Source organism: Pseudopipra pipra, chromosome 3 (assembly GCF_036250125.1).
Source record: "Pseudopipra pipra isolate bDixPip1 chromosome 3, bDixPip1.hap1, whole genome shotgun sequence".
Lineage (NCBI taxonomy): Eukaryota > Metazoa > Chordata > Aves > Passeriformes > Pipridae > Pseudopipra > Pseudopipra pipra.
The window spans coordinates 919,898-939,334 of record NC_087551.1 but is presented as its reverse complement, the minus strand read 5'-3'; the positions used below and the strand labels follow the sequence as shown (position 1 = coordinate 939,334).

At 52.1% G+C, this 19,437-nt stretch overlaps 2 protein-coding genes across 9 annotated transcripts; both read right to left on the bottom strand.

Moving 5' to 3' along the window:
* Nucleotides 1-387: 387 nt before the first annotated feature.
* LOC135412296 (GDNF-inducible zinc finger protein 1-like) lies at nucleotides 388-10,114 on the bottom strand. Of its 5 annotated transcripts, none has more exons than XM_064650930.1 (6): nucleotides 9,572-9,704; nucleotides 6,851-8,193; nucleotides 4,652-4,746; nucleotides 3,933-4,100; nucleotides 2,832-2,989; nucleotides 388-2,070 (listed from the first exon to the last, which is right to left on the bottom strand). In XM_064650930.1, the coding sequence occupies exons 2-6, from the start codon at nucleotides 8,170-8,172 to the stop codon at nucleotides 1,735-1,737; spliced, it is 2,079 nt and encodes a 692-aa protein (XP_064507000.1). In that variant the 5' UTR covers nucleotides 8,173-8,193; nucleotides 9,572-9,704; the 3' UTR covers nucleotides 388-1,734. The 5 variants fall into 5 exon arrangements, 4 of the variants coding, with proteins under 4 accessions (XP_064507000.1, XP_064507003.1, XP_064507002.1 ...); XM_064650933.1 differs by lacking the exon at nucleotides 9,572-9,704 and adding an exon at nucleotides 8,378-9,446; XR_010429559.1 differs by lacking the exon at nucleotides 388-2,070 and having other exon boundaries at nucleotides 2,855-2,989; nucleotides 7,068-8,193; nucleotides 9,572-10,114.
* Nucleotides 9,820-19,102, bottom strand: LOC135412295 (GDNF-inducible zinc finger protein 1-like). Of its 4 annotated transcripts, none has more exons than XM_064650927.1 (8): nucleotides 19,031-19,102; nucleotides 18,627-18,782; nucleotides 14,588-15,868; nucleotides 13,049-13,933; nucleotides 12,280-12,374; nucleotides 11,570-11,737; nucleotides 10,868-11,025; nucleotides 9,820-10,374 (listed from the first exon to the last, which is right to left on the bottom strand). In XM_064650927.1, the coding sequence occupies exons 3-8, from the start codon at nucleotides 15,865-15,867 to the stop codon at nucleotides 10,135-10,137; spliced, it is 2,826 nt and encodes a 941-aa protein (XP_064506997.1). In that variant the 5' UTR covers nucleotide 15,868; nucleotides 18,627-18,782; nucleotides 19,031-19,102; the 3' UTR covers nucleotides 9,820-10,134. The 4 variants fall into 4 exon arrangements, with proteins under 4 accessions (XP_064506997.1, XP_064506996.1, XP_064506998.1 ...); XM_064650926.1 differs by lacking the exon at nucleotides 19,031-19,102 and adding an exon at nucleotides 18,868-19,015; XM_064650928.1 differs by lacking the exon at nucleotides 19,031-19,102 and having other exon boundaries at nucleotides 10,257-10,374; nucleotides 10,868-11,071; nucleotides 18,627-19,017.
* Between the last annotated feature and the right edge of the window lie 335 nt (nucleotides 19,103-19,437).

Here is a 19,437-nt window from a genome sequence, read left to right as displayed (position 1 = left end):
GTTTGGAATCACAGGATGGTTTGGGGTGAAAGGGACCTTAAAGCCCATCCAGTTCCACCCCCTTTTCACCATCCCTGTCCAACCTGACCTTCAACACTTCCAGGGATCCAGGGGCAGGCACAGCTTCCCTGGAGAAACTGTTCCAGGGCCTCACCACCCTCCCAGGGAAGAATTTCTTCCTAATACCCAACCAAAATGTCCCCTTTTTCAGTTTGAAACCATTCCCTCTTGTCCTGTTAGTCCAGCCCCTCTCCAGCTTCCTTGTAGGCACCTTCAGATCCTGGAAAGCTGCTCTGAGGTTTCCATGGAACCTTCTCTTCTCCAGGCTGAATATTTCCCTGTCCCAAAGTGTCCCCCCCATCAGACCATCCAGTCACCAGAAGGGTCTCAATATTCCCATATTTTAATAAGAACAGTTAAACAGTAACTCACTTCCATACATTCCCGGAGTACAAAACTTTCCCTGGCTCCAGTTCCAGACGCTCAGGATTTAAATATATCTACAGCCCCTTCCCCATCCGTCACTGGGGACAACTGAGCTTCACCAGGAATAAATATTTCAAATATAACCTCTTGGAAATGCTCTCTTTTAAAAAAAAATTCCCTTTTTTTTTTTTATTCTACATTAGAATTCCATGGCAACACCTCCCTTTAGGATCAAAAATAGCTCTGTGCCACAGGTGTGTGTGGGGGGGTTTATTGCTGGACAACAGGCCCTCAACACCAGGCTGGATTGTGCTTACCTTTCCCAAAGTTTTGCTCACAGCTCCAGCTGAGAAAGTTTCTGTGGGAATACTACGGTGACAGGCAAAAAGAAACAGGGAAATCATCTGGAAAAAGATGCAGGTTTTTACATGGTGGCAACTGGGAAGCTGATCCCAAGTTTTTGAAGCATTAAACCACAGCAGCGAGTTGCTGTTCCCAAAAAAAGAGTCATCCCAGTCAGATGACAACTCTCAAAGGCTCCTTCCCCACCCAGGGAAAACACCCCGAATCCTATTCCAATCAAACGGAGCAGCAGGTGCTGATCAGGACAAGCCTCTGAGCTGAACCTTTTCCAGAATGGCTGCTTTTCCCAGACATTTTTCCAAGAGATGTTTTGGTCTCTAAGTGCCCACTTCCATGTGAGCTGGAGCAGCTGGAAGGTGAAGACTGAAGTGCCAGACTGCTCCAGTTTTCATGGAAATGTGGATAAAACAAACCAGCACTTGGCTCCCACCTGCTCCTTTTGCTACTTAAGAGACTCAAAACTCCTGGAAAGAGACTCTGAAGCTCCCACTCGTATTCCCAAGGAGTGAGCTGGCTCACTGCTGGGATCTTTGGCGACAGCAGAGAGAAACCAAGGTTTCCTGGAAAGCAGTTTGGCCTGGCTTATCTCCTGGATGAATTTCTGCTGGGGAAAATGCAGTGACTGTCACGGAGAAACACGACCTCGGTTCTCCTGATTGTCCACGTGGCATCAAATCACCTGGAAAACAAACCTGCACCACCTTTATAAACCCACCTGAACACAGTCCCCGAGCCACCCCTTCTACTCCCAGGGAATCGACTCCCAGGGGCTCCCGGAGGAGCGGCTGAAGTGTCGCCCTGCCGAACCTCCAGGAGATGGAGCTGTGGAACGGATTTTCAGAGGGATCAGGAAAATCCACTCCCACCTGCTTCCCACCACCAGCTTCCCTCAGGCAAAGGGCTTATACAAGAGGTGCAGCTCAAGGAGTGGCAGCGAATCCCGAGTTATTCCATGTTGACCAGGGCGTGGAGCTGTGGCTGGACGGGGTCTGGCTGCGCGTGGAGCACCGCGAGCTCGCTCAGGGTGCTTCCCATCAGGGCTTCCTGCGATCCCGGCCCTCCGGAAGACTTACAGTCCGTGCCGGCGCTCCCGCTGCCCGGGGCGGCTGCCAGGCTCTGGTAGGGGCTGTTCCCGGGGAAGGCCAGCAGCTTCTCCGGGATCTTGGGGGACACGGCGTACTCCTCGTCGGGAAGCTCCGTCTTGTGGCCGTCGTCGTTCTTGGATGACGCTCCTTCCACGATGACAAGGAAGGACTTCCAGGGGGTGTTTTTATCGTGGATCTGGAAATGAGGAACCAGGAAAAGAGAAGGCTGGACACAAGACGACAAGGGAAAAGTCTGGATCCAGCTTGTACTTGACACTGGCAGAAAATTCTGTTTTTGGAACCACGGAACGGTTTGGGCTGGAAGGGACATTAAAAAGATCCAGGGATAAAGATGATGGCAGGGACACCTTCCACTAGGCCAGGCTGCTCCAACCTGGCCTTGGACACTTCCAGGGATGTGGCAGCCACAGCTTCTCTGGGCAACCTGCACCAGGGCCTCCCCACTCTCACAAGGAAGGATTCCTTCCCGATATGGAGCAGGTCCAGAGGAGGGCAACTAGGCTGGGGAAGGGACTGGAGCACAAGTCCTGAGGCTGAGGGAGCTGGGGCTGTTCAGCCTGGAGAAGAGGAGGCTCAGGGGAGACCTCCTCACTCTCTGCAACTCCCTGACAGGAGGGGGGAGCCAGGGGGGGTTGGTCTCTTTTCCCAGGCAACTCTCAGCAAGACAAGAGGGCTGGGTCTGCAGCTGTGCCAGGGGAGGTTTAGGTTGGATATTAGAAAGAATTTCTTTCCAGAGAGGGTGATCAGGCATTGGAATGGGCTGCCCAGGGAGGGGGTGGATTCTCCATCCCTGGAGGTGTTTAAGGACAGACTGGATGTGGCATCAGTGCCATGGGCTGGGAACCACAGCAGGGTTGGACTCGGTGATCTCGGAGGTCCCTTCCAACCCAGCTGATTCTCTGATCCCCCCCCCAACCCTGTTCCCCGAGGCCGTACCGAGGTGTGCCGGCGCAGCGTGGACTTGTCGGTGAAGGTCCTGCCGCAGGCGTTGCACATGAAGGGCTTCTCCCCGGTGTGGATGCGGTGGTGCCGCTGCAGCGCGTTCAGCTGCGTGAACTGCTTCCCACACTGGTCGCAGCAGTACGGCCGCTCCCCTGGGGCACAGAGGGGGTTAGAGGGTGGCACGGCAGGACACTGAGCCCTGGGAATCCCCAGCGACCACGGGGATCTCTCCAGATGCACCAAAAACTCTCCTTTCGGGGACAAATCCCGTTTTCCCCTTTCCCCGGTCAGCGCAGGAGCTCGGAGCTAAACCAGGACACTGATTATCCTGGCTGGTTATTAACAGCACCTCCACGGCCCTCGGGAGTGTGCCAGGGAATTGTGAAACCCAGCAAGAGTTCTGAGCTGCTGGAATTCTGTTCTGAGGGGATGTTCCAGCCCCTCTCTCTGAGGAATGCAACATTAATGTTAAAGGGACAAGGGGCACCCTGTTCCAGAGCTCTGTTCTGTACTAATGAAAAGAGAACAGAAAGCACAACTCAGTAGTCATGAATTATATAGAATGGACATCTGGGGAGATAAACAGCTGAATCAGGGGGGTTTTTGCAAGCTCCCAGTATGTAGTCAGGAAAAGTTGATGACAAAGAGGACCCTCTTGAGGCTGAAGGACTGGGAAGACCACCAGAGGACCCCCTAAAAGGACAGCTCTGCCTCAAGCTCTGCCTATTACAAATATGATAATTAGGTTGTGAAATTAAATGAATATGCAGGTATAGATGTTGTAATCACTCATAAAAACTGTATCAATTACCTGGCTTTTCACTGAGAACTCGGGAGCTGGTTTGGGAGCTGGTTCCCCAGCGTTGCTCAAAATAAATACCTTTGCTGCTTAAAGACTCAAAACTGTCTCTGAGCAGTCTCATTTCTGCCAATTTTGGCATCAGTTGCCATCCCTCAGGAAGAAGCAGTGGCACCAAGAATCAAGCTGTTGCAGGCAAGGTGGGAATTCGAGCCTCGGGGAAAAAGCCTGGAGGGGGAAATTCCCTGCTGGAATATTGCAATGGTGAGTGTCAAATAAAAAGGAGCACGTCCTACCTGTGTGGACTTTGATGTGCTGGTACAGGGAGTTCCTCTGGGCGAAGGTCCGGAAGCAAACCTCGCACTTGAAGGGTTTGGATCCCGTGTGGATCCGGTTGTGGTGCTTCAAGTATTCCTTGGAGGCAAAGCTCTTCCCACACGTTTCACACATGAAAGGCCTTTCCCCTAAAAAATGGGGGAAAAGGAGAATTAAACCAACAGGGCTTTTGGGAATGCTCTTAAAACATCCCAGCCAAAACTGAGGGATCTTATGGAGCGTGTCCTCCCTCCGGGGTCTGAGGGGGCCTTTAAAGGTCACCCAGTCCCAAATCCTGCCGTGGGCAGGGACACCTTCCACCTAGCCCAGGTTGCTCCCTAGCCTGGAACACTTCTAGGAATGGGGAATCCATAGCTTCTCTGGGAAAACTGTTCCAATGCCTCACCACCCTCAGAGGGAGGAATTTCTTCCCAGTACCCAATTTAAATAAACCCTCATTCAGCTTAAAAATGACAGAATATCCCAAGTTATCGGGTGTTCTGAGCTCTCTCAGGAAAACCACATCTAGAGACGAGGGCATCCCGTTCAATATAACAGAAAAAAACAACAACAAAAAAGCATCTTCTGAAGGCAGATGGTTTCCAGCTTTCCTGGAATGGTTTGCCTGGCTTTTTTTTTCCTCCCCCTGGCTTCCAGGCCTGCTCCGCCCCGGATCCCGCGGTGCCCGGCGGCTCCTCACCTGTGTGGCAGCGTCTGTGATAGATGAGCATGTGGTTCTGAGTGAACCGGGCCCCACACTCATCACAGACAAAGGGCTTTTCCCCCGTGTGGATTCTGAAAGGAGAAAGGAACGTTCAAACACCAGGCAGAGGCTCTGCCCTCGAGGCTCTTCCCTCCACGGAACAACCGGAGCCGGGGGGGGGGGCATTCAGGGCTGGTTTGTCGCTGGATAGACGCCCAGGTCTGGGAATTTTAGGGTAAACCTGAATTTTTTAAAGGTGTTTTTTTAAGGTAAGACAGAGGAAAAGTTCAGGGAATTTCTCTCCAGGGTGTGGTGCCCGTCCTTTGGGATGTGAGGGGAAGCGCGCCGAGGGTTTTGGGATAGCCGGTTTTCCCCACAGGGAGAGGACAGATGGCAAAACACATCCCAAAAGGTAAGGAATTAACACAGCACCGGGTTTCCAGCGTTCAGCAAGACTCCTGGCAATGGGACACAGCAGAGAGGAAATTCCACTTATGCCCCAAAAATAATCTTTAGGCGGATCAGCTCATTTCCTCGGGCAGGTAAAGCTCTGGGAACTGATAAAATCAGGTTAAAGCCCCCCAGAGATGATTTTTTTCCCCATCATAAAAGTGCCCTGAGACAGATAAAATAACTGATAAAATCCGGTTCAATCTTTCAGAGATGATTTTTTCCCTGATAAAAAAGTCTCTGCCCCAACAGAAATGAAATCATGATAAAACCTGGTTAAATCCCTCAGAGATGATTTTTTCCCCTCATAAAAGTGCCCTGAGACAGATAAAATAACTGATAAAACCCAGTTCAATCTTTCAGAGATGATTTTTTTCCCTGATAAAAAAGTCTCTGCCCTAACAGAAATGAAATAATGGTAAAATCTGGTTAAATCCCTCGGAGATTATTGTTTTCCCCTCATAAAAGTGCCCTGAGACAGATAAAATCAGGTTCTACCCCTCAGAGATTTCTGTGATTTTTTCCCCTCATAAAAATGCCCTGAGACAGATAAAATAACTCATAAAATCAGGTTCAAACCCACCCCCAGAGAGAATTTTTTCCCCCTCACAAAATCAGAGAGAAAAATCAGGTTCTACCCCTCAGAGATGATTTTTACCTTGACAAAAATGTCTGTACCGTGAAACAGATAAAATAAGGGATGAAATCAGGCTCAAGGCCTCCATAGATGATTTTTGCCCTGATAAAAATATCTCTTCCCTGATAAAATCAGGCTCAACCCCTCAAGAGATGATTTTTTTGCCCTGATAACAAAGCCCTGAGACAGATAAAATTACTGATAAAATCAAGCTAAACCCCTCAGATAGGTTTTTTTGGCCCTAATAAAAATGCCCCAAGGCAGATAGGTGACAAAATCAGGTTCTACCCCTCAGAGATGATTTTTTCCCCTCATAAAAACGTCTCTGCCACCAAACAGACAAGGGGTAAAATCAGGCTCAAGGCCTTCACAGATGATTCTAGCCCTGATAAAAATGGCACGAGACAAAAAATAACTGATAAAGTCAGGTTAAAGCCCATCAGAGATGATTTTTGCCCTGATAAAAACATCTCTTCCCTGAGACAGATAAAATAAGGGATAAAATCAGGTTAAATCCCTCAGAGATTATTTTTGCCCTCACAAAAATGCCCTGAGGCAGATAAAATAAATTATAAAAATCAGGCTCGACCCCTCAGAGACAATTTTTGCCCTGACAAAAACATCTCTTCCCCGAGAGAGAAAATAACTGATACAGTGAGATTTAACCCTTCAGAGATGACTTTTACCCTGATAAAATCACTCTGGGACAGATAAAAATAACTGATAAAATCAGGCTAAAGCCCCTCAGAGAGAAAATCAGGTTAAACCCCTCGGAGAGGATTTTTGCCCCATGAGCTGTCACTCGTTTCTATTCCCAGCTCAGTTTTTTCCCTCCTTAGCCTCCAAATCTGGCGTTTTCCCATTTAAAACCCCGGCCAAGCCTTTCCCAAATATTTCCATGCTTCTTATTGTCTTGGCTATAGTGAGCTGGAGTAATTCCAGCCCTGACTCATCCCCGGGGAGAAGCGCTCCGGGAGCAGCAGCAGCACTTGACCTGTGACCTTCTAGTGAGGCAAAGCAGGGGGGAAAAAGGGAAACAGGGGACAGGCTCCGGGGGGTGTGTGCTCGTCCCCCCAGGATCTCCCGAGGCCAGGGAAGGCTGTTCATACCTCATGTGGGTTTTTAGTGCCGAAGGCTGAGAAAACTTAGCCTCACACTCCGGGCACCCATAAGGCTTGTGGCCCGTGTGCGTCCTTTCATGGAGCCTCAGGGCGGTTCTGGAGCTCAACCCCTTTCCACACTGCTGGCACTGATGGCGCTCCCCACCACCCTCATGAACCTGGAGAATGTGCCTCTTGACGTCCTTCTTCCTCTTGAACTTCTTACCGCAGAGCTCACAGGGGAAGCGGCGCTCGCTGCTGTGGACGTGCCGCTGGTGGCTCCGCAGGTTGCAGCGGTTGGCGAAGGTCTGGCCGCACGTCTCGCACCGGAACACCAGCTCGGCCGCGATGCCGTGGCTGTGCTGGATGTGCTTCAGGAAGCTCTTCTCGTACAGGAACTCCTTCTCGCACGTGCCGCACTTGAAGTTGCTGCCCCGCTTCTTTTTGTCCTCGCCGGCCTTCGGGCGGTTCTCCTCGGGGCTGCCGTCGCGCCCCGCGCCCTCCGGCTTGGCAGCGGCGTCCTCCCCGCGCTCCTCCTCCCCCTCCGGGTCGCACAGCTCCTCGTCTTCGGGGTATTTGTCGTCTTCAGCGGCCACCTCCGCGTTCTTCTGCTGCTCCCTCAGCCTCCTGGTGTACTTCTTCTTGGGGATTTCCACGAACACCTTCCTCCCGGCCAGCCTCCCGCTTGCCCTCCGGATTTTGGCGTAAGGAGCCTTCAGCATTTCCTTCTTTTTGTCCGTCTTCTCCTTGGATTTGGCAGCCGGCGCCTCCGGGGACGCTCCGTGGCTGGGCCTGGCTACGGGGGAACCCGGAGTTTCCTGCTCGGCTTCTGCCACGGCTTTGGACTCGGGCGGGACGCTGGGGTGGGCAGCGCCTTCCTCCTCGGAGTTCTGCGACTCCGAGAAGTTCTGCAGCTCCAGCAGCACCGACTCCAGCATCTGCTTCTTCAGCTGGAAGCAGGTCTCCGAGAGGTCCAGGCACTTGAGCTTCTCGGCTATCTCCAGCATGCGCTGCACCCTGTCCTCCTCCACCTCCACCCTGGCCGTGTAGACGAACTCCAGGAAGGAGGCGAAATCCGCCACCTGCACCTCGTTGAGGAACACGTTGCTCCGGGGGCCGTCCACGGCCTTCTCGTTGAGGAAGACCTCCTTGAAGAACTTGCTGGTGGCCGCCAGCACGGCCTTGTGGGCCACGAACTCTGCGCGGACGCCCTGGTACTCCACGCTCACCGTCACGTCGCACAGGTGGCCCAGCAGGCGCAGCTGGTGCATCTCGTTCAGCAGGTTGATGGGAGAGGACTTGGATTCCAGCAGGACCGGAGCGCTTTCCATCTTTCTTCCCCCTGCAAGAAGCTGTTGAGGACACCCTGTGTTAGCCAACGGAACTCCCGGGGGTTTCCAATGGATGAAAGCCACTTCCGGGGTTTTGGGTGTTCCAGTGAGGTTGGGAAAGAGCTCCAGGAGTGAGTCCAAACTTGGACTGATCTCCACCAGACCATGCAGTGAATTTTAGCTTAAATCCCACCTGTAATTTTACCTGAGACCCTCTGGACTATTAGAACCTGGAACAGGGACGGAGCAGCAGAGGTGGATCAAGGGAATGTTCTGGTTAAGGCACGTGGAATTAAGGAACGGTTCCTCTCCTCAGCAGGCAATAAAAGAAAGGTAAAATGAAGCGAAGTTAAGCAAAATTAACTGCATTCCTAAAAAACCACTGCCTTAACAGCATTCCCAGATAAAATTCCAAGTGCTTCACCGACCCAGGCACGATGGATAATCACATTCACACACTGAAAACCCAAACCCGACCAAACTTCCTCACAGTGCTCACTGTCTTAAGAATTCCTCCCTCAAAATGGGCTCCCAGCCCCCACATTTTGAAGGCCTGTTTCCAGCCTTCCCAGGGTGTCCCCGTTCCAGCACTGCTTGGGTTACACCGTGTTTCCCGGGAATGTTTGAAGCTGCTCCCAAGTTTGCAAAAGAACTGGTGTTTATTGGGTTTTTTTCCCCCAAATGTCTGACCCCAGAACAAACCACGTTTCTCTGGATTTGAAGAGGCTCTGAGAGACCTGCTGAGTTTAACCCTTTAGTTCCTGCTGGAATCTGAGGAATTTCTTTCCCCTTCCCAGGAATTTAAGGACGACCCACCAAATGCCTAAACAACTAATGGCATCAAAATGTCACTTTTATACCCCAATAAAATGAGTTTTAACTACTCATCGTGTATTTCACAACTACGCCCCTAATTCCCACTTGAGCACTGTCCATTTGTGGGAATATGTCCCTTTTCCAGAGGCAAAACCAGCTAGAAAGAGACAAAAAGCTCCGGCCAGCAGCCCCTGAAGGGGAATGGGGAGAGGATTCCCGGGGAGCTGCCCCAGCCTGGGGCAGGTGATGGAACTGTGGAGCTGCTCCTCAGGGAGATCCCTCTCAGCTCCTGCTTCCAATCCCTTTTGGAAAGGATCCTGGATCATCGGGGAAGCTGGGAGCACATCCCAGAGGAGGCGGGGGAAGAAGGGGAGGAAATGAGGGAGGGGAAGAGGAGGGGGGCCTGGGGGGAAGAATGGGGGGACTTGCGAGGGGTTGGAGAGGAAACGGGGGGGGGACAGAGGAAAATGGGGGGACCGTGGAGGGGAATGGAAGGAATGGGGGGGGTAGAGAAACGGGAGGGGGCAAGAAGTCGGGCGGGGCCAGCCCCGCATGGCTCCCGCCGTGCCAGCCCCGCACTCACCGTTCCCGGTGCGTTCCCGGCGTGTTCCCGGCGTGTTCCCGGACGCTGCTCCCGCTCGGCCCCGGGCGCGGCCGGAAGCGCTGACGCGCCACGGCCCCGCCCGCCCTGAGCGCGGCCGCGGCGCACGGGAAGTGACGTCACGGGCGCGCCGCCCGTCGCTAGGCAACGCGCGGCCGCTCTTCCCCGGGCCTTCTGGTTCCCAAATCCGGGCGTTTCGCCCGCGCGAAAGAAAACGAGTTTTACGCGGCTGGGCGGCACTGACGGCTTTATTAAAAGAGAAACTGGTGATTTGCAGCGGCGGCACCGCGCTGCGCCTGTATAAACACGCACACACACTCTCCTCGCCCACCCCCCCCCGGTCCCAATGGGATGCTCTGAGGTGCATCCACGGGTTTGGAAAATAAAACTCGGGACGGATCTAAACGTTTCACTGGAATAAATACCCTCAGCAGGGATTACACCCCCTTCTCCACCTGGAATCCAGCTGCAGCACTGGGGATAACTCCCCCAGTTCTGAGGGATAATTTTCCCCATTCTGCACATTTTTGGGGCCAAAACTGACCTTACAAGTACAAGAGAGAGCGGTCGGTGTCCCCGGTGTCCCCAGCACCAGATGCCACCTGTGCTGCTGTTTTGGCACCTTCTGGTTTATAAAGTTTCCCTTGGTCCATTGACCAAATCTCTGGGGTGGAGCCTCCTCCTGCATGGGCTTCCCCAAAGGTCTCTATTTTGGACCAGTTATGGTCCTTTTTGGTGGTGAGATCGATTAGGAAACTTCTCCAGTGAGCATTCCGGTCATGAATCTGGGGGAAAAAAAAAAAATCAAAAGAGAAGAGGACAGGAGAACAATTATACCTGATTTGTAACTAAAATAATTTCAAATATGTAAAACCATATTCCCGGGGTCGTATAAACCATCATGTTACGAGGATTAAAGGTGGGGATTAAAGGACTGGGGACTCTGTAGTTAAATCCATAACAAGCACCCAAAGTCCCGAGTCCTGCCTCAAATGTTTTAGGCTGGAAAAGACCTCTGAGATCACCCAGTCCAACCTTTGACTGACGACCAAATGCCATGTCCAGTCATTCCCTGAACACCTCCAGGGATGGTGGTTTTTTCCCTCTTTTCCTAAGGCTGGGAGACGCCTGGATTTTGCAGCCAGCAGTGGGAGCTGCTGTGCCGCCGTCGGAGGAAAATTCCACACGCTGAAAACTCAAAACCCTCCGCCCGGCCGGAGCTTATATCCCCTCCCGAGGTGACCCTGAGGGCCGGGAAGATCCCGAGGGATGCCGTACCGCCACGTGTCTGCGCAGCGTGGACATGTCGGTGAAGGTCCTCTCGCAGGCCCGGCACTTGTAGGGTTTCTCTCCGGTGTGGATGCGCTGGTGCCGCCGCAGGGCGCCCTGCTGGGTGAAGGTCTTCCCGCACTGCTCGCAGAAATAGGGGCGGGTCTCTGGGAACAACCAATCCCGGGAGACACGGCGTTAGGAGAGGGGGTTCTTTGGCCCCCATAAAAAAAAAAAACAAAAACAAAAACAAAGGATTTTAAAGTATGGATAAAGGAGGTGTGGCTGCCCCATCCCTGAAAGTGCTCCAGGCCAGGTTGGACGGGGCTTGGAGCAACCTGGGATATGGAAGGTGTCCCATCTTTAAGGTCCCTTGCAGCCCAACCCAGTCTGGGATTTTATGCTTCCATGATAAATATTTCTCCACTGCCAAGAAGCCCTGAAATCAGCTCTCTGATCCTGCAAGGAGAACTACAGCCATTCTCTACTCCTGGCACAAGCCAGGCCTCAGTTTTCTGGGAAAGCACCACTGATATGACACAAGATTTTCCTGTGCTCTGTTTAACGAGCCAGGATCAGGATGAGCCCTGCTTCCAGCACCACGGAGGTGTTCAGGGAAGGCCTGGACGTGGCACTCAGGGCTCTGCTCTAGTGACAAGGTGGTGATCACTCACAGGTTGGACTCGATGATCCAAGAGGCGGTTCCATTACCTGCGTGGACGTTGCTGTGCTGGGCCAGGGAGGCCCTGAGGCCGAAGGTTTTCCCACACACCTCACACTTGTAGGGCCTGGCGCCCATGTGGCAGCGCTTGTGGCACTTCAGGTACTCCTTGGTGGCAAAGTGCTTCCCGCACACGTCGCACTTGAACAGGCGCTCTCCTGAGGGAAGAGGGACGGGACACGCGGGATTCTCGCACGGGGATTTTGTACAAGCACAGAATCACTGAGGCTGGAAAAGCCCTCCAGGGTCATCGAGTCCACCCACCCTGTGCCCCATCCCCACCTTGTCACCCAGCCCAGAGGATGGAGTGCCACGTCCAATCGCTCCTTGGACATCTCCAGGGACGGGGACTCCATCCTGTTCCAATGGCTGATCACCCTTTCCATGAAGAAATTCCCTCTCCTGTCCAACCTGGCACAGCTTGAGGCCATTTCCTCTCCTCCTGTCCCTTGTTCCCTGGGAGCAGAGCCCAATCCCCCCCTCCCGTCAGAGAGTTGTGGAGAGCGAGCAGGTCCCCCCCGAGCCTCCTTTTCTCCAGGCTAAAAGAGCTTCTATCCCTACTAATTCCATCTTGGTGCTTGGAATCTCTTCTGTGAGGTACAAAGAAAAAAAGGGCATTTTCTTCACATCCCAACCAGCAATCCCAAGCAGTGAAAAGGGAAAACCACGGGAGAAACCACGTGGAGTATTTAATGCCCACCTGTGTGTGTCCTTTTGTGGCCGGTGAGTTTTCCTTTGTCGGCAAAGGAAGCCCCGCAGTCCTCACAAATATACGGCTTCTCCCCCGTGTGGGACCTGAAGGAGGCAAAGCACAAAGGATTATTAATAAATCAGGTCCTGATCCTGTGGGCCTCCCCAGTCCCTTGTGTCCTGCAGACCTTACCTGGCATGATATCCCCATTTTTAGGACATGAGATTTGGTCTTTACACTGCGCTGACTTCCCTTATTCCAACCCAAACAGGAATTCCAAGCAAAATCATTCCTAATTTCAAGTTGTCAAGCAAGAGGCTTGTAACATATCTGCTCTGCTCTCTTTTCAGACAAAGATGGGAAATTTTCCATGGGATGATTCACCCCCTCCTGGGAGAGGACACAGCTGCCACAGACACCACCAGAGAGCAACTCACCCCGTCAAACTCAGTGAGTGCAGCAGGAGCCCTCAGGATTCTGTGCTGCATAAAGAAATCCCACACTAATTCCTTGACTCACTCGTCATCAGTGAATCCCATTGGATTTCAGAGCCTGTCCCAGATGACTGGGAGTTTGGCCGGGGCATCCGTGTTGAAATCCCAACCACGGGCAACGCAACAACCACCCGGAGCCAAAGCCTTTGCGTAAAAGGATTAATCACAGAGCCTAAAATCCAAACGATATCTCGGTGTTCCTGCTCTAAGGAGAAGCTGGGAAGTCAGGAGAGGAAAAAGGTGCCGTGGGTGCAGGGAGGGGGAACGGGAGGCTGGAGGCTGACCTGGTGTGGATCTTCAGCTGGGACGGCTGCGCAAACCTGGAGTGACAGACGCCGCACTCGTAGGGCTTCTCCCCGGTGTGCGTCCGCATGTGGAACACCAGCGCCGTGCGGGAGCTGAGGATCTTCCCGCACACGGAGCAGAGCGGCCGCTTCACGCGGCCCTCGTGCTTCCGCACGGAGTGGGTGCGCACGTCCCGCTGCCGCTTGAAGGTGGCGCTGCAGAGGGGGCAGGAGAAGCGCCTCTCCTCCGTGTGGACGCACGCCCGGTGCTCCTTCCAGCTGGTGTAGCTGGCGAAGGCCTTGCCGCACACGTCGCACCGGTACACCTTGCCGGGCGGGCACTGGTGCACGTCCCGGCAGTGATCCACGTACCGCTTCCGGGACACAAACTGCTCCTGGCACTTCTCGCACCGGATCACGTAGGGGGGGTTCTTGTTGGCCCCGCTTTTGCTGACCTTCTGTAGTTTAGACTCTTCGTCTGATCCGCGTTCTTCGCAGTCCTTCTCGTTTGAGTCTCCGCCATCCTCCTCGGAACACACCTCTTTGGCTGTACCTCCTTCGGCTTCCGAGCATCCCGCCTCGTAATCTCCCTCCTCCTCCTCGCCCTTCACACTCATCTCACCTTCATCTTCATTCCCTTCTTCACTCCTTGCTTCAGCTTCCTCGTGTTTCCCATTCTGCTCCTCCTGCTCCTCGCTCCGGTCTGCTTCAGCAGTGGATGAACCCCCGGGTTCTTCCTCACTCCTCGTGGCCTCTGATGTCACATCCCAAGGCTCTCTGTCGGGATCTTTGTCACAGCTCGTGGCGTTTGGTCCAGGTGCAGGTGGAACCACCATCCAGTAGACAGGCAGGAGTTTCCTCTCTTGCCCAGACTCGTGGATTTTCCTGTTAAAACAAACAAACAACAGAGCACAACTTTGACGTGTTTAAATGGTAAACTCAATTAAAATTAATTGTTTAATTGCTTCAATTCAGACATGTTGGCCTTGGGGGAAGAGTCACTTCCTTCGAATTGCTCTTTGCACCATTTAAGAAATTCACAGTGTATATGGAAAGCCCAGAAACAGGGAAATTTTAGGTAGAGTTGGACCAGGTAATTAAAGGCAATTAAAATGTCTCATTTCATCAAGGATCTATACTTGTCACCTGACTGGGAACACAGGATGGACGGTAAATTTTCCTCCAAGGCCGTGGTGGATGGGATAAGAAATTATGGACTTAAACCAAGGGAAATAAAGATTAAATGCCAACATGGAGACAAAAAATTCTTACTAAAAACCCAGATCTGAGGTTTCCTGGATCTGGTTGCACTAATCCCCTTCAATTCAAAGGGAAATTCCCAGAATTCCCCCTCCTGGAGACCTCAGCTCAGTCATCTGCACCGCAAGCTCAGTGAAGCCAACTAAAAAAAAAAATCTGTCCCGATTTCAACACACTCCGCATCAGATCCCAGGAATTCTGGACCTAGAGCAGAGAGGACTTTGGGAATGCCTTTATGCCTGTAGCTGGAGAGGAGGCACATTCCCGAGGGTGCTGTACCTGACGTGGGTGGTGTAGGCAGACCTGTGGGCGAAGCTGGCGGGGCAGCGCTCGCACTTGTAGGGCCTGTCCCCGGTGTGTGTCCGGATGTGGACGGACAGGCCGCACTTGGAGCCGACCACCTTGTCGCAGTAGGGGCAGGCCCGGCATTCCCGCTTCCCCAGGGGCACCCTGCGGATCCGCTCGGCCGCGTCCCTGCGGCGTGGGACCCTGGCGTGGCCGGAGGAGCCGCACGGGCGGTGCTGCCGGAGGTTCCGCGGAGCCGGGAATCGCTGCCCGCACCTCTCGCAGCGGGACCTGAGGGCCAGGCCGGCGTCGTGCCGGAGCTCCACGTGCTCCCGGTACTGCTCCAGGATGCGGAAGGGTTCGTCGCGCTTCCCGCAGGCCACCGGCGTTGGGATTTTCGCTGCGTGCCGCGGCAACTTCCTATATTCTGTTTTGGTGGAAAACTGGGAAATTAGACTCTTTCCATCTTCCCACCGCTCAGGCAGAGTGCTCCTAATCACAACGCAGGCTCCCTGTGCCTCAGTCTGACTTAGGAGGGAGCGACTATCCTCGTTTTCCAGACTAACGATATCCACACCGAGCGCATTTGTGGAATCCGGATTGTTACATTTTGGCAGCTTTGCTGTCCTGGGTTTTGGGTCTGGAAAACCAGCGTCCTCTTGCTCCAGACCCACTGCTTGGCCTCCAATGAGCTCGAGGCCCGCCAGCAACTTCTTATGTTTTTGCCTGTCCCAAAGTTTCCTCTGCACAGGAATCGCCACAACCTGGGAAGAGCTCCTCAGGTCGGGGTTCTCCTCGTGCTGGATGTGAGGCCACTGGGATCCACCACTTTCACCCCTCTGTCCTTTCAGGTGGAGGCTCAAATCCAAGCCCTTCCTGCCCTCTGCTTTCACTTCTTCACAGATGTCAAGCAGATCCTTGCATTCCAGCCTCTCGGCTATCTCCTTCATCCGCTGCAGTTTCTCCGCTTCGATCTCCACTTCCGCGGTGTAAACGAACTCCAGGAAGGAGGTGAACTCTTCCGTGTAGATGTCCTGCAGGGTCACCGTGCAAGTCTTGGTGTCCAGCATCTCCTCGTGCAGGAAAAGCCCCTTGAAATAGTTGCTGGAAGCTGCCAGGACAGCTTTGTGAGCCAGGAACTCCTCCTGAATTCCCAGGTGCTGGGTGAGAACCGTCACGTCACAGAGGTGCCCGAACTGGTACAGGGAATGCAGTGCCCTCAGGAGGTTGGGAGCGGCGACCTTGGACTTCATCAGGATTTTCTTCTTCTCCATCCTGCCAGAAGAAACACACAAATGTTTGAATGGGCTCCCTCTTTCCCATTTTTCCATTCAAGTATGACATCAGTAAGCCTGGTGGAATTCCGTATCCTAATTCCTCCCTGCGAGACGCAGTGAAAACCTCAAGGTTATCCCTGTCAGCACAACCACCATCAGCAAACACATATGGCTTATTTCAGCCTCAGGCTTGGATTTATCCCCGAGGAAAACCCTTTGGAATGAATATTCCGCAGCACGAAAACGTGAGCAACGTGACTGGCTGGGATTAAGGATCAATCATTCCTCACACAAGCGCTTTCCAACAGCAGAGGTGACAAGGATTTACAGCAGGAACCAGGCCCCTTCAGACCCTGGAAGGCTGAAGACCCATGGAATCTTCAAGCCCCCTTACCTGGCTGATCCACAACCTCCTCACTCCCCCACTGCCAGCAAGTTCCCAGATGTCTCCTCAGAGAAAACAACAATATTCCTGTAGGGAAACTACTTAGGAAAAGGAACTGGAGGAAAAGGCCAAACCAAGCACGGGATGAAACATGGATTCATAGAACCACTGAGGTTGGAAAAGACCTCCAGGATCACTGAGTCCAACCTTTGACAGGTCACCACCGTGGCAACTAAACCATCTCACAGAAGCTGGAAATTGAGGGGAAAGGGGCAAAATAGAGTTGTCTAAATCCTATTGGGAAAGGACTCATCGTATTCAGACTCCTACTGTGTCATTCCCACAGCCAGCAGGGATCTTTACAACACTCCCAACTCAACACCTTCCAACTATTCCCCACGTGGAGACACAACCCCCCCGGCTCCTCCGGCACACTTGGAAGCCGCACAAAGAAGGGCAGATCCGGAGGTTCAGCCCACAAACCCACAAAAGCTCCCACTTAATCTGCTCCCTTAATGTTTTCCAGCAGGATATCCTTGGCTTCTGTGCTGACCCCAGGGCTGTGGAGCTTAAAGAAATCAATGAGCACAGCACGTGCTAATTTCCTCCTGCTCCTCTGTAAGATTCCCATCTGCGATAAGATCCCGATCCGCGCTCCCGCGGGAGCTCCGCTGACACCGGGATCTGATACAAAGCCAGATGGGAGAGATACATTCCAAGATCATCCCTTAGTTCATCTGCTTCTGGATTAAACCACCCTGGAAACTGCTGCCTGAAGTGTCTTTCCAATGAAAAAAAATGCCACAAATTAATCAATTCCCACCATTTTTTCCTTCAGGAAAAAAAAAAAAAATGAGACTCGTGGGTTTAGTTCCCATTTGGAAACTTTAGTTTTCCAAAGTGCTGCTGAATCTCTATGTCTCCAAAACACCCACTTCAAGAATTTAAACGACAACAACATTTTTTCCCCCCCATATTTTATGGATTTGTTTGTAACTTCTTTCCAGCTTTTTTTGCCTGGCAATAAGCGAATAAATACTTTAAAAAAATGTGCAAGATTTGCAGAAAACATAATTCATCCAACAGATTAACTGCAAAAGCACTTTAATTTTGCCAGAACTGACGCAAAACTCAAACCACATTTCAATTCAATTACAGGTCCTGATAAGGAACTGGAATAAGAGCAGCTGGAATTAGTACAAGTGGAATTGGTGCAAGTGGAATTAGTGCAACTGTTTTAAAAAATAAAGGCCAACAGTGGCTCCCAAAGTCCAAGAAGAGATTTATATTTGAATATATTTTTTATAATTTTTTTCCATGAGGTAATTATCACAGTAGAGTTTTTAATAGGAAAGACAGTAAATATCTCCACAATAAAATCCTGTTATCCACATAAATCCACCCTGCTTTTCCCTCAAGTCTTTCCAAATACATCTTAATTTTCTCTTTAGAGAGGGGAAGAGGAAGTTTTTTCTTAATTTAATATCTTTCCCAGGAAGGATTCCTTTAAACTCTCAGTAGCTGCATGTGCACAAACAACAAAGGGCTTCAACAGGGATCAAAATGAGAATCCCTGGAATTCTGGTAAACAACCAGAAGAACCTTAAAAATGGACTGTGACAATAAAAATATATTTATAGCAGTGAGACAACAAGGTAACAGGTAAGAAACAGTATCACCAGGAGATAAATAAAAGCTGGAGTTGCTCCACTGTGTTAATCCCCTGGAAAATTCCTCACAGGAATTCCCAGAGGATGCAGATACATAAAGTTAGGTAGGTCAGGACACTGAGCAAACAGTAACAGGTTTCCAGCCTGTCTGGGGACTTCTGGATAAGCTGAGGAACATCCAGAGCAGCCCCACTTATGTTCCAGAGAACTTCCATTGGTGCCCCAGAAAAATCTCCATTTATCTTACAGACAATTTCCATTTACCCTCCAAAGCATTCCCATTCATTCTCCAGAAAAATCTCCAGTTGCCCCCGGAAAAATTTCCATTTCTCCTCTAAAGCACCTCCATTTATCCTCTAAAGCATCTCCATTTCTCCTCTAAAGCATCTCCATTTATCCTCCAGGAAAATCTCCATTTATGCTCCAGAGAGCCTCCATTTATTCTCCAGACAAAATTCCATTCCTGCTCCAGAGAATCTCAATTTATCCTCCTGGGCATCCCCATTAATGCTCCAGAAAAAGTTCAATTTATCCTTTAGAGTATCTCCATCTGCCCACCAGAAACAACCCTCAATTTATGCTCCAGAACAATCTCCATCCATCCTCCAGCACGCTGCTGGCCAAAGTCCTCCAAAAGTCTTAAACTTTGGGATTTATTTTTTTTTTTAGAACACACAGCCCTTCGATTTCTGCCTGGTTACCTTCGAGACAGCCCTGGAAAGGCTCCTCCCACGAGGAAATCCAGGCCGCGCCCGCTTCCCGGCTGGAACGGGACCAAGGCTCACCATCCTCTGGGAATAATCCCGCGCCGCCGGGACACAGCCGCGCTCATCTTCTGCGTTTCCATTTATTAAATCCTGCAAGGAAACCAGAGAGCGGGAATTGTTTTATCCCAGCGCTTGGCACCTGCGGGAGCCGCCTCAGGGCACGGGGGGGGGGCACCTGCCGCCTGCACGGGGGGCAGCTCCCCGCCGGTCCCTGAGGCGGCGAGGCCCGGGGGTCGCCCTCCCGGCGAGCAGGAGGAGCCGGGATCGCTCCCGGAGGAGTTTCCCGACGCTCCCGGGCTCCATCCAGGGGGTCCCTCCCGGCCTGTGGCCGCCCTTACCCTCCGCCGCCTCCGCCGCCCCCGCCCGACACCAAGATGGCCGCCGCCGCCTCATCGCCTCAGCCCCGCCGCCATCTTGGGTGAGGGCAGGGCGGTTCCAACAAAGCTGGGGGGAAAAAAACCCACAACAAACACCCTAAACCCGCAAAAAAACCCACCCCGAAACGACGCGTAACCCGCAAAAAACTCACACCCCCAATCAACGCGAAATTTAAAAAAGAAAAAATAAATAAATTTGTTTTCGCACTTTCCAAGCACCGGGTCTCGGTGTTTAGTCAATTTCAATTGGCCTCAGCGGGTTTGTTTCCCCAGGTGAATTAAATAGAGTTATAATGGAGCCCGGTTTGCTGGGCCAGCTACATCCAGCTCTTCGCCTTCTCCCACTGTGGATACTGAGAGATAACACT